Here is a 15,034-nt window from a genome sequence, read left to right as displayed (position 1 = left end):
CACGTGTGTATCTTGTGAACCAGTTCTTTTGCCAGTCTACATAAACAATAGCTGAGATACGCCAAGGCCAAATGATCTACCTGATGTGCCTCACTCCAAGTTACAGTGGCCTAGGCCCATAAAACTTTTACATCTTATCAATTCATTTTTTTTCCGAAAATTTTAGTCACATAATTTATCATGCTTCAGCGGACCACTCTTGTGCAGTCCGTGCAAAAACGGTTGTTTGGTAACAGCCGTACTGTTTGCAAGTCGTCTTCTGCATCTTTTGTTGCTGATGTTGACCCATACACTGTGACGACTTACTCAAGACCGCCAATTGTTTTCACAAAGGGAGAAGGATGCCATCTTTGGGATATGGAGGGAAAGAAGTACATCGATTTTTCTGCTGGAATTGCGGTGACTGCCCTTGGCCACTCACACCCCGAAATTGCAAAAATCATGTACGAGCAAGCTACCACACTTGTTCACAGCTCGAATTTGCTTTACAACCAGTGGACTGGTGAATTGAGCAAACAGTTGGTTTCGAAAACTCTGGAATCAGGAAGTATGAAGAATGCGTCCCGTGTGTTCATGGCCAATTCCGGTACTGAAGCTAATGAGGCTGCGATGAAGTTTGCCAGAAAATATGGCAAATCGCTTGCTGATAATAAAATCGAGTTTATTACTTTCGAAAACTCTTTCCACGGACGGTCGATGGGTTCGCTTTCGCTGACACCAAATCCCAAATACCAAAAGCCATTTGCACCTCTCATTCCTGGAGTCAAAGTTGCAAAACCCAACGATATCAAATCCGTGGAAAGTTTGATCTCCGACAAAACTTGTGGAGTGATTATAGAGCCAGTCCAAGGAGAGGGAGGAATATTTCCTATGAATTCGGACTTTATGGTTCAGCTTAGAGAGTTGTGCAATAAGCATAATGCACTTCTGATATACGATGAGATCCAATGTGGATTGGGGAGATCTGGAAGACTCTGGGCGCATTCCAAGTTGCCAGAAAGCGCTCACCCAGATATTCTTACCATGGCTAAGGCTTTGGGTAATGGATTCCCTATTGGTGCAACTATGGTTACCGAAGAAGTTGAAAAAGCTTTGAAAGTTGGTGATCACGGAACCACTTATGGTGGAAACCCATTGGGTGCTCGAATTGGCTTATACGTGCTGGACAAAGTTTCCAATCCTGAATTTTTGCAACAGGTTGAGAAAAAGTCTGAATTGTTCAAGGTGAAACTCAACGAACTGAGCGAAAAATTCCCGGATCAGATCAAAGATATCAGAGGGGAAGGCCTTTTACTCGGCATGGAGTTGAACCAAGATCCATCACCAGTCGTTAAGAAAGCCAGGGAGCTTGGACTGCTGGTGATCACAGCCGGTAATAACGTTATCCGATTTGTTCCTGCTTTGAATATCGAGGACTCTGTCATCATCGATGGCCTCGATATCTTGGGTAACGCTTTCCAAGAAACATTTACTGAATAATTAGATATATAGATATAACTGATGTTTTTCATATAGTGTGAATTATGGACACCCCTTTTGCATCGATGACCAATGAGAAATAGAACCCTGCCAGAACACTGATATAGACCAGGATCAGGATTGAGCCTTTGAAATAATTGGACTTCCCCTCGGCATACACGTAGGTGAACATATACACCGAGATAAGTGACGCTATGCAATCCCAGCGAGGGAATATCAATGAAAACAAATTGTTAATGTCAGCTGGCGTGGCATTGATGTTTCTGAACGAAGAGTACATGGTGACAATTGGGATTTGCAGCAAACAGACCTGTAGCGCATATGCAGATCCAATCTCCATCGACAGTGCCACATTTCCATGGGTTGCAAATGAAATAGCATTGACGAATTCTGTAGTGTTGGGCACCAACGCAAACACTGTCAATCCAAGGAATTTTGGATCTATGGGAAAGGCACTGAGAACATCATCCACAACATCCACCAGTATTTCCGCAATGACAGCATACATTAAAGTTGCCAAGAGCAAAATTGTAGTACTTTTCTTTCTGGACCAATTCGGAGCGTCATGGCCACCATCTGTAGTTTGTATAGTTTGACCCGGTAGGCCTTGCAGGCCTGGTTGCACAGCTTGCGAGGCTGGACTTTGCATGGACTGCTTTCCTGGTGTTCCTCTTTGAATATTGCCCTGAGTTTTCTTATGGTTGATAGTGCTATCAAGACGAAGTGATTTGATGCTTGTGTTCTCTGTTGCATTTCCGCTAAAGTTCTCCGTCTTTTTCTCTTTTTCAGACACCACGGGGGTACTCCAAATGAGCGCTGCGTGTGTCTTAAGAGTAAAGAGCAGTCCAATACAGTAGGCCAAAAATAGCCCTATGGCACAAATTGCTGCAAAAGGTCTCAAATAGTCCAGATATAATTTGTCCACTGCGAGATTCGGCTGTAGAAAGTGACATTTTTTGCAGTCTGTTCCAGTTTCGTAGTACTCAGGTTCGCAGTCAAAACATTGAACCTCGTATTGTCCATAAATTTCATATAAAATTGTGGGAGAAAGCATGACGAATATGGCATAAAGGAGCATTGTGGAGGAAACACCCGCTGATGCAGGGTTGTATCGTTGTGTCTTTCTACGAAAGGCTCCACCACACATAGAAGTTCCGGGAAGAAGTAGAACGGCTCCCAAAATGGAGCCTATCATGGATCCCTCGACCAGCTTTCCTTTTGACTGATTCAGCGCAATACAGTACAAAAACACTTCAACAATTGTGGAGAAGAACGCATTGATGACAGCACCTAGACCCATTGAAGTTTGCGCAGAAATAGAGGCAACTGCTTGACCGATGAAGTACGCTAGTGGGATAACGGAAACAAGACACAGAATAAAGATGACCACCGGAGAAACAAAGAGAGATTCCAAACCAAAGTACTCTTTGAGGACGAAGAAATCGAAAATGGTGAAAATCACCAGGAATATGAGGTTGATAAAGAAAATGTTGGTGCCGTCCACAGTGTATTTGTAATAGTGGAAACCGAGGCTTCTGTAAGTGCAAATTAGAATGGATTCGTTGGATGTATTGGAAGCCAACTTGCGCTGGTAGTAATCTTTTTCAATCTCGATGGACAAGGCTAACGGATGTCTCCTGATATGATTGCAAACAGTAAAAAGCACCTTGGCCATCGGGATTGTGAAAACAAGTAACCATAAAGCTGCACCCAATGCAAGCATTATTGGCTGAGCACAAGCATAGAATAAGATATAGAAGACGATTCTTCCAATATTCCATTTTCCTCTTCCAAATAGTCTCTGCTTGTAAAATGTGGTACCTTCGTCTTCATCAAGTATCTCCTCGATATTTTCAGAGTTTCCGTCAGATGCATAATTGGTACCTATATGGGATTGCAAAGGAGTACTTTCGCTTGCGCGTCTTTTTCGATTCGGTGCAGCATAGAACAAACGGCTCTCGTCTTGAGTTCTCCATCTTGCAAATTCGGCGAGCGTGCTTCCCACATTCGCATCCTCCGTGAGGTAGTTTTTATCTGCTCTTAGTAAGATGATTTTTCCAAATGGAACAAACAAATAAGTGCCCAGATGTAAGTACAATTTTGCGTACCTGATTGATTCACTTTTCTTAGGATTTGTAAAAACAGTGAACACTAATGTAATGCAGCCCATCACAAGGCAAAGTATAAGCAGAACAAACCCGAAAGTGCAACTCCATATGAAGTTGCAAAATGCGTTTGTAGCAGAAACCTCCCTAGCGATTTGCGGTGTCGAATGGATATCGTTTTCTGCCTCAATCTCGACTGATCTGTTTTTCTTGTAGATGGCGGGCTTCCAAATACGGATACCGAAAGGATGTGTCTCATTGATGGCATCTTGTCTGCCCCTCAATGTGAAGCTCTCAGCTGAAGATGTAGACTCGGCGTCTGAATTGTCTCCATCTCTTTCGGAGAGATCTTGGGCAGAAATACGAGGTTTTATAGGCTGCCCATCTTCGGCTTGCACAAACGAGTTTTCCTCACCGTCATGGTTAATATAATCTCCCTCCCGTTCTCGTAGGATAGCCAAATCTTTTGAAGTCGCCAACAGGTTTTGCGCAATCTCGGCTTCCAGCTCTTGGATTTTACGAGATTTTGGATCATTAGAGTCTGTTTGTGTTGAAATAGCCTTTTTGAAGCGATGACGCAATGCGTCAGAATAGCCTTCCAGATACTCTCTATTCAAATCCTCCTCAACCTCGTCTTCGTCATCGTCAACGCTGAAAATGTATTTTGAACTTGGTGCTTTTCGTAAGAAGGGCCTTGCTTTACCTGGGTAAACATTAGGCCCCGTATGTGAGGGTGTACTCACTTTTGGAGAAGAAACTGAACTATTACCACCTACATTTGGAGAACCAGATGTGCCTCCTTTATCTTTGAGGAGAACATATTGTCGGTGGTGCGATGCGGAACCTGTGTGGTGCGGTTGGTAGTTCATAAGCACATGGGTAGAGGGAATCGGAGTAGCTCTCATTGATCTTGTGGATTTCTGGGCTTTCGGTCCCTGTGTGTTACCGCTCTTCGAAGAGAGTGCAGGAGACAAGGGAACGGGAGTATTATCATTGTTCTCTACTTGTGAATTGGACACTTTTTTTGCTGATTCTGAGTCGGACATTGAATGGCTGTCAACTCTTGAATTGCCAACAATTGAGGCCTTGCTTCTTTGCTTACAAATTGAACGCGGTTTTGAAGATTTTTCAGGTGCAATTGAGTGCTAATTTAAATGGAATATATATTTTACTTTTTAAGATCCCCATACAATTTCAAAACAGGCATGTCATTTCATCTTACTTAAAATATAAATGGAATCATGGCTTTTCTGTTCTTTGGATATTTATCACCAAAGGTCTTTTTATAGTTTCTGTGCTTCTGCTTGGCCCAGCTCATCATGGTCAGAGTTCCGATAATGAGGAATAAGTAGCACGACCAGTTGTTGATCATGATAGCATAAAACAACCATCCTAGACTCTCAAAGAAGTAGTTTGGGAAGGAGACCAGTGAGAAGGCAAAACCATATGGAATTCTTTTCTCCCTCGAACCGTCATTTCTCAGCTTCATCAAGATGAAGTGGCAATAGAAATTGGCCAGTTCGCAAAGAGCCCAGAGACCACCATAAATGTAGAGTTGGTTCAAAGGCCTGTCTTCAACATGGAAAACGTACTTCTTCCAACCAGAATAGTACCTATCTTGAGGAGCGTAAACGGAAAGGGCAATGAACAATCCGTTAAAGATCCAATAGTGTCCACAGTTTCTGAACAAGTACTTCAAAGGCATGGTGTCGACAGAGAACATATGGATGAAAGTTGTCTCAAATTCTCTTTTTAAATAGTGAACCATCGTCAGAATATAAGCCGCAATTTGAGTGTACGTGTTGACATCAGGGTCATACAAACCGTAATAGACCAAGGAGTGGATCAGCATGGGACCGAAATATTCGATCAAGTAGACCGTTTTCCATTCAATTTGGGGGCCCACGTCTTTTGCATAGACGGTGATGGTATCTGTCGTAGAGAAGTCAAGTCCGTTGGCTTCCAATGTCTTCTCATTCTTCAGTGTTCTACGGACGGGCTTCTTGTCAGTGGATTCTTTTTCTTCCAGAATAGAAAGTTTAACTCTGTTGGGATCAATGCTGTTGACCTTAGAGTATTCGCTGATGATAGCTTGTACCTTTGCCTTTGGATCAGTATCGCAATTGATCTTCCGCAAGGTCTTAGATCGAGGAACGATAATGAGATTGACCATGTTATCCAAAGAAACAGAATGAAAATAAAATTTTGGGCTTCATAACCTAGTTGATTTTAAATTATATATTTGTTAGCATTATTCATCATCATACAAGAATTATGAAACTGGTGAAGTTTTTGATGAAGCTAAACAACGAAAAAGTGCAGGTAGAACTGAAGAATGGAACTGTCATTTCTGGAGAAATCATCTCTGTTACGCCCTCTATGAACATCAATTTGAAAAATGTCAAAATGACTATCAAATACAGAAATCCAATAAGTCTGGAATACATCAACATAAGAGGTAATCAGGTTCGCCTTGTGATTCTACCTGATGAGCTCAATATCGATAGCATAATCTCGGACTCCATGTTGAAGCCAAAAAATCTATCCACTGTTGCTCCGGTTCAAAAAGCAAAAGCTCCTATAAGGGGGGGAAGAAGAGGACGCGGAAGAGCCAGGGCATTTTAATAATCGTCACATATATATTGGGCTGTCATCAATGCACACGGGATTTAGCACTGGACTGCTCGTCGTCCCGTTTCAATTTTTCCTCTTCACACATGCGCTCGAATTCTTCTTGCATTGAACTTTGTCGCGGCCCTAGTAATTCCTGGTCTTCGAGAACTAACCTGTCAATCAGACGAGGAAGCACCATATCGAGGAACTTGTTTCCTTGCAGCAGTTCGTCGATATACTCGTCCAGATATATCGACTTGACTGTTTGATTTTCGATTATGTTTAATCGTCGATAGTCCGCCAACAAAGGCTCCAGCTTCTGATAAACTGCCACCGAATGGCAAGTGATTCTAACATACAACGCTGCCAGTGCTGTCAGGTAGACAAAATCTGTCTGTACGAGCAAATAGTCAATTATATCGGCAGCAGGTTGAAGCTGCAGAAGTCTGAGCAGGAGACATATAAATGGGGTCGGAATTGTATGTCCAGTATTTGCGTAAGTTCCTATTTGCTCTAGCTCAACGGATCGATCCAGAAGTACTAGCAAGTCGGCGTGCTGGCATTCTCGTTTCCAGTATTGGCTGTCGAGGATTCGTTCACGTAATATTTTTTCAATGAGAAAGACGGGATGGACACCATGGACTCGTTTGGTATGCGCTACTAGTCCTCTATCAATCGTGACAGACATATGATGTAGAATAGAGAATTGAAGATTAAGATCTTAATCTCCGGGTAAATTGCTGGTTGGTCGTGGCTTCTTCTCCAAAAAATTTTGTCGAAAAACCAGCGACAAAACAAGGTAGAAGGATTTAATTGTTTGGTATATTGGACAAGACCTGAAGCAAATCGAACATTAAATTGCCATCATATCAGAGCGCTGAATTACTATAAGGTATGTTTCTTACATGGTTTGGGCAGTGACAAATTTGAACTCACAATGACAAAAGTCAACGATTTTCATTTAAAAAATCTTTGTTTAAATGTTAGCAGAGTTGTCATCCAAATTGTGGCCCGAATATTGTCCTACTAACTCTCCAGATGTCTGAAGAACTAAATCAAGCAGCTAAGGACTTGTCTCTCGACGAGAAGAAGGACGTGACAGTCCTCGATTCCAGAGAGGAATTCAACGTGAAGCACCCACTGAATTCCAAGTGGACCTTGTGGTACACCAAACCGGCCGTGGACTCCAGTGAGAGCTGGTCTGATCTTCTGAAGCCAGTTGTTGCTTTTGACACTGTCGAAGAATTCTGGGGTATTTTCAACTCCATTCCAAAGGCAGATGAGCTACCTCTAAAATCTGACTACCATTTATTCAGAGAAAACATTAAACCGGAGTGGGAAGACCCAGCCAACTCTAAGGGTGGAAGATTCTCCTTCCAGTTCAAGGGTAAAAGGCTGGAGCACGGAATTAACGAAATTTGGACCAGAGCATTGTTGAGTGTTATTGGTGAGACCATAGAAGACGACCAAAATGAAGTGAATGGAGTTGTCTTGAACGTCAGAAAAGTGGGCTACAGAGTGTGTCTTTGGACGAAATCTTGCGATAGAGCTGCTCTTGTGCCTATTGGAGAGAGATTAAAGAAAATATTGATGCTCAGAGAGGGTGAGTCTGTTGAGTTTATTAGTCATAAGGATTCCAACGACCGTGGAGCAAAACCTGCATTCTACGTCTAAACCATTTATCACCCCCACAGCAAGATTTTTACACACAGTTCTCAAGCTGGACATAACTCGAGTTTCGTTGCATCCAAGACCCAATGTATTGTGCTGATGCGTTGTTTAAGTTGTTATATAGCTGACAATGCTTAAATCAACAATAATTTATTTCTGGTTTTATAAATACACACATCGCCAAGATTATTGCAATCATTTAGTTGACGATGAGATAGTAATAGTGCGGTATTGTTTTATTGTGCCCACAGTCTGTCCCGAAGTAGCTAAGCTCCCCAAACCAACAGATCCTGTTGACCACGACCCAATAGTAGAATACAAGGAATAGAAACTCTGCGAGAACGTGATCGAAATTGTTTTGATAACACCAGCCTCCGTAGTTGTACGCCATGCAATAGTAGGGGATGCAGTAGTTGAGCCCGTCTCTGTAGATGTGAGGTCACTGTTGGTAGACGCAGATGTCAACGTCGAGGTGGTTGGAGTGGTTGCGGCTGCTGCTGCTGCCGGAGTTGTCCTGGTCCCTGTTGTACCCGTTGTTGCTGTAGTTCCTGTTGTTGGAGTGGCTGTGGTAGCTGCGTTAGCTGGCGTCGCGGTAGTCCCAGTGGTACCTGTGGTTCCTGTGGTTCCTGTTGTGCCGGTAGTTCCTGTTGTGCCGGTAGTTGGCGTCGCCGTAGTGAGCGCGTTTGCAGGAGTGGTGGCCGTGCTTGTAGTACCGGTAGTGGCTGCTGGGGGTGTTGTGGCCGTGGTAAGTGCCGTGTTCGGTGTTGTGGTTTGTGCCGTGGCTGTTGTAGCAGCATTTGGTGTGGTTGGTGTAGTTTCTGTTGTAGTAACTGGGTCGGCAGCCAACGCAAGTGCCGCAAATGTAATCAACCAGTATACCACCCTCATTCTGTAATATATTGGAGTAGTCAAGAGTGATGAAATTCTGTATATTTGTTTTTCTAAAATATTTGCTCCTGCCAACACCCCTCCCCTGAGCCTCAGAATCGCTTATGTAAGCCCGATTGTATTTTATTGTATTTTTGGAGGGGGAGATGCATTGTAGCTGCCAGGGTTCGCTACTAAGCACATAAGTTCAGTGGAACACCACCAATCCAAAGCTACCAGGATTATTGTGCACGGGTACACCTTTGCGCACATCCTCTAGTAGTTAAAAAAGTGTCGGGAAGCATCTCACGTGTTCCCTAATTTTAGATGATACGTGCTGGCAGAGGCGGATAGGGCCATATGTATTCGGTGGTGTAAAGATGTGGTGCGTATATTGTGCAGATGGTTTCAGACACCATTTTGAGCCGCGGTTTCTATTATCTAGGTATAAGAGTCAAAAAAAGTTGGAATAAATAGTGCCGCACGATTTCGGGTTTCCATTTCGGTGATTGACGTTTCGGCTTTCTAAAGTGGTAGTGCGAATTTTTTGTGCTTAGCCCTGGGTATTAAAATCCGGCATCTGTCTTTCTACTATCCAATTTTGTGTTTCAATGGTTCTTGGAGCCAACTATATTTCCCTGGAGGGATCCAAAAAACAGGTGGATTATTCGAAAATTCGCCATTACGGTATATGGGCATTTTTGCTACTCAACATCGCCATCTTTTTGCGCTTGTCTTATTCACTGCGGAACATCAAAACTCCGATAGCACCTTTCATAGAGCTGAACGTCGCAAGCTTTGAGCAATACCTTCAGCCTATGGACTTTGCGAATGCTTCTGCCGTTTTCAACGAGGTGTATGATGTTCTGAAGCAGAAAAATGCGGACATCAATCCCATCAGTGTCAGTTTTATCCCAGCCTACATCCCAGAGGGGACATTATTATACCATTCTAATCACCGTGGCCAGCCTCCAAAAACCGTCGAATGGGTTGCTATGGACTATGAGTTCAGCTATGACTTTGCGCATATGAGCAGAAATAGGCCAAGAAAAGATAAAGGTCCTGGAGGCCCTGGAGGCCCTCCAAATTTCAAGCCACCGGGAGGTAAAAGGCCATCTCATGGTGGTCATCCGCCTAACTTTGATGGTCCTTCCTCCTTGTTTACATTCCAAGTTACCAAACCTCTAGACAAAGTTATTGTTTTTGGTGGTGCATCGGCTGCGAAATCATTAACAGGAGAAATGGATACACAATTTGTTTTGTCCCAGGTTGCAGACTACGACGATTTTGATGAGCGGATTGCTGCTGATAAGATCTGCTCATGGGGAAAAAGCCATGGAGGTCTCGACGGATACGTGCGTTTAGAGGTTGGCTTTGAAATGGTGATTTGCGATTTTGAAGAGAAAATGATTCCAATCTCCAATGTGTCGTTGGCAAATGTGACGGAATTCATCGATTTTCCTCCGGAAAAGTTTGCAAATCTTGACGATAGAGAGGATCTGAATGCCAAAAGAAGTGCCGTCATTGACGTTGTTGAAGCAATGTCTGGATTTGAGCATTATCTCGCTGGTGCAAGAGCTTATAATGGCGACAAACGGATTTTACTTGACTTCTCCAAGTTTGTGACTCCGCTAAATAAAACATTCATTCATCCAGATCCATATCTTCGACGGATCCACAACATTTCGTCGGAACTAAAGACCGACTTGGTCAACTCGGTGGAAGAAATGCTGTCGACGCCAAATGATCCATACAGCTCTACAAACTGGCAATTGGTGACAGACTATATAGTTGACAAGTTTGCGCCAATGCTTGTCAACCTGAATTCTTCCTTTGCTCTCTATGGTCAACATGAGGATTATCAAACACTGGGAACCAACCTGACCGCTTATACCTACAATTTCATCAGAAGATATCTGAGCGAACCTGACCACGAGTTGCTTCCAAAACATCGTGCAATGGCTATTTGGGACTACAGCCATCCCTACCAACCTTTGAAATCGACGGCCGATTTTTTTGTCTGGAACTCTATTACCATTGTTCAATCGAAAATAGTGGACACACTGTACAATTGCTTCACCCTGAGCAAGATACTGCTATCCCCATTGACTGGAGCCACGCTTCCTAAGGACATAGATGATCAGATTACAAAAGCCAAAACTGAGCTTTCTGATCTCCTTGAGAGCTTGCATTGGGCATACTACTACAGATGCTCCCAGAGCTGTAACTTTGACGAGCTTTGTTTCGTCCCTACCTGGGGACCTTCTCCACTCGGTTTCAGCAATGCCAACTCTACTGGCTTTTATGATGACGGAAGTGGAAGACCAAGAATTGAAAAAGAGCTCAGATGCATCAACTACGATTTGCTTCTTCAGAACAGACGTGGCTAATCACAATTGACGTTCAAGTAAATAAGCTTAATGACTGGATTTGAAGTCAAATACCAAGACAGTGAACTGAATGGTGGAGCACGTAATGCGCATTGTTTTGTGGCGCTTGGCCCAAGTCGTCCGAATCTGTAATGCTTAAAATTGGTGTAAGAATTCCAATGTTTTCACTACAAACGTCTCAACTGTAATTTTGAGTGTACATCACTCATAGCAATACGCGGCCTATACTTTCTGGAGTATAAGGCAATCTACACTGTTCTCCCTAGCACACACTATAACCCTGAAGCGTATTCGCACTTGCTTGGAATGGTAGCTATATTTTGCCAAAAAGCCACTTCCTACCCATGTATTTAATTCAGGATACGGCCACTTCAAACTCCAAATGAATCTAGATCAAATTTTCGGTTTGGTTAGCGGTATTGCAATGGTTCCACCCTAACGAGGTAGACATATATTACTGGGTGGACTCGGCAAGCCATTGGTTTTATATGTTTCCAGATTTGGCTTGGCTTACAAACTCGTTATGTAATCGAATTGATTTTTTTTTCCTCGAACCCATTTTTGAGAATACGTTTTACAAAGCATTCACCTATATTGTCATGGAGCGTGTGGATCAATATAGAGATCAAGCAGCGGTTCAATGGGCGAGGATACGCAACACATACCAGCGGTATTTGGATATCGCTACTCCACACACAGTGTATAGATGGGCTGCAACATATGTTTTGATGTTTTTGTTTGCCTTAAGAATCGTGCTATGCGAAGGGTGGTACATTGTTTGCTATACTTGGGCTATCTACCTATTAAGCATGCTGCTGCAATTCTTGACACCTAAGTTCGATCCGTCATTGGAGCAAGAATACGAAAACGAGTCCATTGAAGAGGGCACAGCGAAAATGACTGACAAGGATGATGAGTTTAGGCCGTTCATCAGAAGACTTCCCGAGTTCAGATTTTGGTTGAATGCCACCAGAGGTACAGTTATAGCTTTGGTCTGCTCACTGTTCAGAGTGTTTGATATTCCTGTCTTTTGGCCTATCCTTTTGATATACTTTGTGATCTTGTTCACTTTGACCATGAGGAGACAAATTCAACACATGATCAAGTACAGATATCTTCCGTTTGACATTGGAAAAGCACGCTATGGGCGTAAGTGAGCTCTCACGTGAACAATATGTGCCCGTGGAAAATCAGGTAAACAATAAAGCACCATATAGCAAGGATGATGCGCCCTTTTGTCGTGAGGACAAGATAAAAAACGAAACTCAGTATGTTGTCGTTATAGTTCGCCATGGCCCGATAATAGTTCCATCGCTTCCGTGGTTTTAAATCAATCTCGTTATTAGAAAGATGAGTGAATTTGTCCATGAGGTACCCCTTGGAGTTTATCAAAGACATAGGGGCTTCTAAAGGTACATCGATTCTCAAGTAGACTGGAACGTGGTCGGACAGTTTTATTAACCGAGCCGCGTCGTATTTGATGACGCGTTCCTTTGGCTCATCCAACCCCATCAAATCTTCCTCGAGGCCTTTGTAATCCAGATATAATATTCTATCGCACCAAGAAGGAGTCCTTTTATAGTTGTAGGTCGATGTGCCCGTTTTGAACTTATATGTAGGAAGAAACTTGATTTCTGGCTCCTTAAATCCCCACAATATTCTGCCAGAAGACCGCATGATATTGAGCTCGTCTAGTTCCATGCCAGAGCGTTCTTCATCCGAGTTTGCAGCAAAATGGTATGCACCTGTTTTCCTATAATTTAGGTCCCCCATGATAAAGCAATGTGAATTAGGTTTATGCATGCCGAAGCCATCCTGGAAACTGAGTCCGTGTAATATGCTATCAAGGTCAGCGTTTCTTCTCATCAGATATTTAACACCTTCGTTGGCAGCCAAGTGGGCCACCACAAATGTCAGTTCTGTCGTTTTGCCGTATTCCGCTTCATATGTAACTCTCAGGCCCGTGGCTCCCTTGATATTTGTTATAAAATATCCTAGGGGAACGTTTGCTGACCGTCTCACTTTTCGACATTTGGACTTGTATGGAGAAATCAGAATTATTCCCACGTTGCCTACATGGTTGATCTCAATCACCTCGAAGTTGATCTGTGTTTTGGCCACCATGCTGTCCAACAATAAGTTGCTCAACGCCAAGAGCTTGATATTGATGGTGTATGGGCTCGTCCCCTCGCTGATGGACGCAATTTCTTGGAAACCAAACACCAGCAGATCAGGCACGCGCCCGTCACTCTGTTCAATCAAGTTGGCTATGTCTTCACCAAACTCGGGCACAATTGGCGTTTTCTTGCCGCAATTATAGGTAAATAGGAACAGAGACAGAGACATCAGGTTTCAGAAGACAGCCAAATACTGTTTTCAAGCAATCAAATATTTTTTTACATACAAAATACAGAAAGAAACGAGTCAGTAGACCACACTGGGACTTGCTTGCGTGCCTGGCTTGTCTTCGCTGGAAGTTGGCACGACATTCGAGTCAGTGGCAGTGATCAGCTTATTTGGGATCTTGTCAGGTCTGTAAAATCTCAAATCTACCCGGCTGAGTAGGTAGAGCAGATTGACAACAGCTTCCAAAAATCCCCAGAGCATATACATGACCACCGGTTTTGCCAGCCACCCTTGTGTAGCGTACGTTGTATCGAAAAACAAAAGCACGCATCTAAAAACAGCGCCAATTAAGACACACGCAGATGTGATCGCAACTAGCAGAATTGAGCTGTTGTGCTTGATAGAATAGATGGCTTCCTTCTGAGCTTCAAACTGGTTGAGCTGCGATGGTTCATCCGCCATGGAATAGAGATCTCCTCCTTTCAAAATGGTCCGTTCCGAGTATTTGCAAAGTTCACCGTGCCTCTGTACAAACAGGTATTGTCCTTCCTCAGCAGCGCCCCGGGGAGCGTAATATGTCGGGGCAAATGATGTGATCCAAAACGGCTGAAATACGGTTGCTTTTTTGTCTCTGGAAGAAGGAGGAATCAAGAAAGCGCATAAAACAAGCAATATGGCCAACAGTGAGTAGAAACAGATAAGGACGGACGTCACCTTCACAACGTTGCGGCACATGTTATAGTGGCTTTGGTTGAGGAAATATAAATAGGGCACTACACCTGCAACAATCGTCATGATGACGACCGCCACCACAACTAGATAGATTGTCATCATGGCAATCTGGAAGAATTTCTGGTTGCCACCAACGGGATGACGCCAAGTGAAAAGCCGTTGTGCTAGCACAAGGTTGAGAGAGGCTAGAAACACCGTTGGAAGTACAAGCATAACCTCAGAAGCTATGCCTGTGTGCAATCTGAGAATGTCTTTTGCCCAGGCAATTCTTAGAGCAAAGCCTAAAAGTCTTATCAGGCAATAAGTAGCAAAACCAAGTGAAAGCGGGAACCAGTGTCCTCTTGTCTTGTTCTTGATGAAGACAAATAAGTGGCCGAGCATCAGCAGGGAAAACACTGCTGTAAAAACGCTACTCGGAGAAACGTCATTGTGGTCTGGATAGGATCCAAACTGAGACTGTTGTTGATCTTTGAGATATATTATTAGTGCATCTGGGATCTGTTGATTAGATTGCAGATGAAGAGCCTTTTTAGCGATACCAACAAGCTTTACAATCCCCGTGCCCTTTGCAGCATGATTCGTCAAGGAGTCGATTAGAGAGGGTAAAGAAGACATATCTCAATCATATGTTCAGGCACAAGATGGTCGGTTTATATAGCGTCTTTCGAATGAAAGCAAAATCGGGCATTACAGAGAAATATCCAAAGGAATGAGGAGTTGTTTGAGGGCTACTCCGCAAAATACCAGTACCGTGTCATCTACGCTGTGATGATAAAGTTCCCCGATTGTGGGGTACAGTTTTTGATTTGGTATCTATCAAGAACCTAATTT

The 15,034-nt window shown here is 43.3% G+C and overlaps 11 protein-coding genes across 11 annotated transcripts; 5 read left to right on the top strand and 6 right to left on the bottom strand.

The window, feature by feature from the left end:
- Positions 1–180: 180 nt before the first annotated feature.
- Positions 181–4,697, top strand: OGAPODRAFT_97907 (uncharacterized protein; the record flags this gene model as incomplete). The annotated part of the gene is made up of 1 exon (XM_018357981.1): positions 181–4,697. The coding sequence occupies one exon, from the start codon at positions 181–183 to the stop codon at positions 1,477–1,479; it is 1,299 nt and encodes a 432-aa protein (XP_018212148.1). The 3' UTR covers positions 1,480–4,697.
- OGAPODRAFT_15640 (uncharacterized protein) lies at positions 193–4,697 on the bottom strand. Its single transcript, XM_018353868.1, has one exon. It carries the CDS (start codon positions 4,628–4,630, stop codon positions 1,508–1,510), a length of 3,123 nt encoding a protein of 1,040 aa, XP_018212149.1. The 5' UTR covers positions 4,631–4,697; the 3' UTR covers positions 193–1,507.
- An 89-nt stretch (positions 4,698–4,786) lies between these two features.
- OGAPODRAFT_15639 (uncharacterized protein) lies at positions 4,787–6,808 on the bottom strand. Its single transcript, XM_018353867.1, has one exon. It carries the CDS (start codon positions 5,755–5,757, stop codon positions 4,807–4,809), a length of 951 nt encoding a protein of 316 aa, XP_018212147.1. The 5' UTR covers positions 5,758–6,808; the 3' UTR covers positions 4,787–4,806.
- OGAPODRAFT_92622 (uncharacterized protein) lies at positions 4,787–6,822 on the top strand. The gene has a single exon (XM_018357193.1). It carries the CDS (start codon positions 5,859–5,861, stop codon positions 6,207–6,209), a length of 351 nt encoding a protein of 116 aa, XP_018212146.1. The 5' UTR covers positions 4,787–5,858; the 3' UTR covers positions 6,210–6,822.
- Positions 6,238–6,885, bottom strand: OGAPODRAFT_11699 (uncharacterized protein; the record flags this gene model as incomplete). The annotated part of the gene is made up of 1 exon (XM_018353293.1): positions 6,238–6,885. One exon carries the CDS (start codon positions 6,883–6,885, stop codon positions 6,238–6,240), a length of 648 nt encoding a protein of 215 aa, XP_018212145.1.
- Positions 6,886–7,233: 348 nt separating this feature from the next.
- Positions 7,234–8,028, top strand: OGAPODRAFT_15637 (uncharacterized protein; the record flags this gene model as incomplete). The annotated part of the gene is made up of 1 exon (XM_018353866.1): positions 7,234–8,028. A coding segment is annotated over one exon (638 nt), but the record flags the coding sequence as incomplete, so codon positions are not given.
- OGAPODRAFT_15636 (uncharacterized protein) lies at positions 8,025–8,761 on the bottom strand. Its single transcript, XM_018353865.1, has one exon. The coding sequence runs from the start codon at positions 8,754–8,756 to the stop codon at positions 8,064–8,066; it is 693 nt and encodes a 230-aa protein (XP_018212143.1). The 5' UTR covers positions 8,757–8,761; the 3' UTR covers positions 8,025–8,063.
- A 585-nt stretch (positions 8,762–9,346) lies between these two features.
- Positions 9,347–11,125, top strand: OGAPODRAFT_75280 (uncharacterized protein; the record flags this gene model as incomplete). The annotated part of the gene is made up of 1 exon (XM_018356000.1): positions 9,347–11,125. One exon carries the CDS (start codon positions 9,347–9,349, stop codon positions 11,123–11,125), a length of 1,779 nt encoding a protein of 592 aa, XP_018212142.1.
- Positions 11,126–11,724: 599 nt separating this feature from the next.
- Positions 11,725–13,475, top strand: OGAPODRAFT_97897 (uncharacterized protein; the record flags this gene model as incomplete). Its single annotated transcript, XM_018357980.1, has 1 exon — positions 11,725–13,475. One exon carries the CDS (start codon positions 11,725–11,727, stop codon positions 12,280–12,282), a length of 558 nt encoding a protein of 185 aa, XP_018212141.1. The 3' UTR covers positions 12,283–13,475.
- Positions 11,726–13,475, bottom strand: OGAPODRAFT_15635 (uncharacterized protein). The gene has a single exon (XM_018353864.1). It carries the CDS (start codon positions 13,469–13,471, stop codon positions 12,287–12,289), a length of 1,185 nt encoding a protein of 394 aa, XP_018212140.1. The 5' UTR covers positions 13,472–13,475; the 3' UTR covers positions 11,726–12,286.
- Positions 13,476–13,549: 74 nt separating this feature from the next.
- OGAPODRAFT_75277 (uncharacterized protein) lies at positions 13,550–14,963 on the bottom strand (the record flags this gene model as incomplete). The annotated part of the gene is made up of 1 exon (XM_018355998.1): positions 13,550–14,963. The coding sequence occupies exon 1, from the start codon at positions 14,816–14,818 to the stop codon at positions 13,550–13,552; it is 1,269 nt and encodes a 422-aa protein (XP_018212139.1). The 5' UTR covers positions 14,819–14,963.
- Positions 14,964–15,034: the final 71 nt, after the last annotated feature.

The sequence above is a fragment of the Ogataea polymorpha genome (assembly GCF_001664045.1).
Source record: "Ogataea polymorpha strain NCYC 495 leu1.1 chromosome Unknown OGAPOscaffold_2, whole genome shotgun sequence".
In the NCBI taxonomy this organism is placed as follows: Eukaryota; Fungi; Ascomycota; class Pichiomycetes; order Pichiales; family Pichiaceae; genus Ogataea; species Ogataea polymorpha.
The sequence above is the reverse complement of the archived record's forward strand: the minus strand, read 5'-3'. Positions and strand labels throughout refer to the sequence as shown.

What these genes read in the sequence shown, in the direction of transcription:
- OGAPODRAFT_15640 (XM_018353868.1), bottom strand. Translation starts at nt 4,630, where the DNA reads ATGTCCGACTCAGAATCAGCAAAAAAAGTGTCCAATTCACAAGTAGAG.
- OGAPODRAFT_15639 (XM_018353867.1), bottom strand. Translation starts at nt 5,757, where the DNA reads ATGGTCAATCTCATTATCGTTCCTCGATCTAAGACCTTGCGGAAGATC.
- OGAPODRAFT_92622 (XM_018357193.1), top strand. Translation starts at nt 5,859, where the DNA reads ATGAAACTGGTGAAGTTTTTGATGAAGCTAAACAACGAAAAAGTGCAG.
- OGAPODRAFT_15636 (XM_018353865.1), bottom strand. Translation starts at nt 8,756, where the DNA reads ATGAGGGTGGTATACTGGTTGATTACATTTGCGGCACTTGCGTTGGCT.
- OGAPODRAFT_15635 (XM_018353864.1), bottom strand. Translation starts at nt 13,471, where the DNA reads ATGTCTCTGTCTCTGTTCCTATTTACCTATAATTGCGGCAAGAAAACG.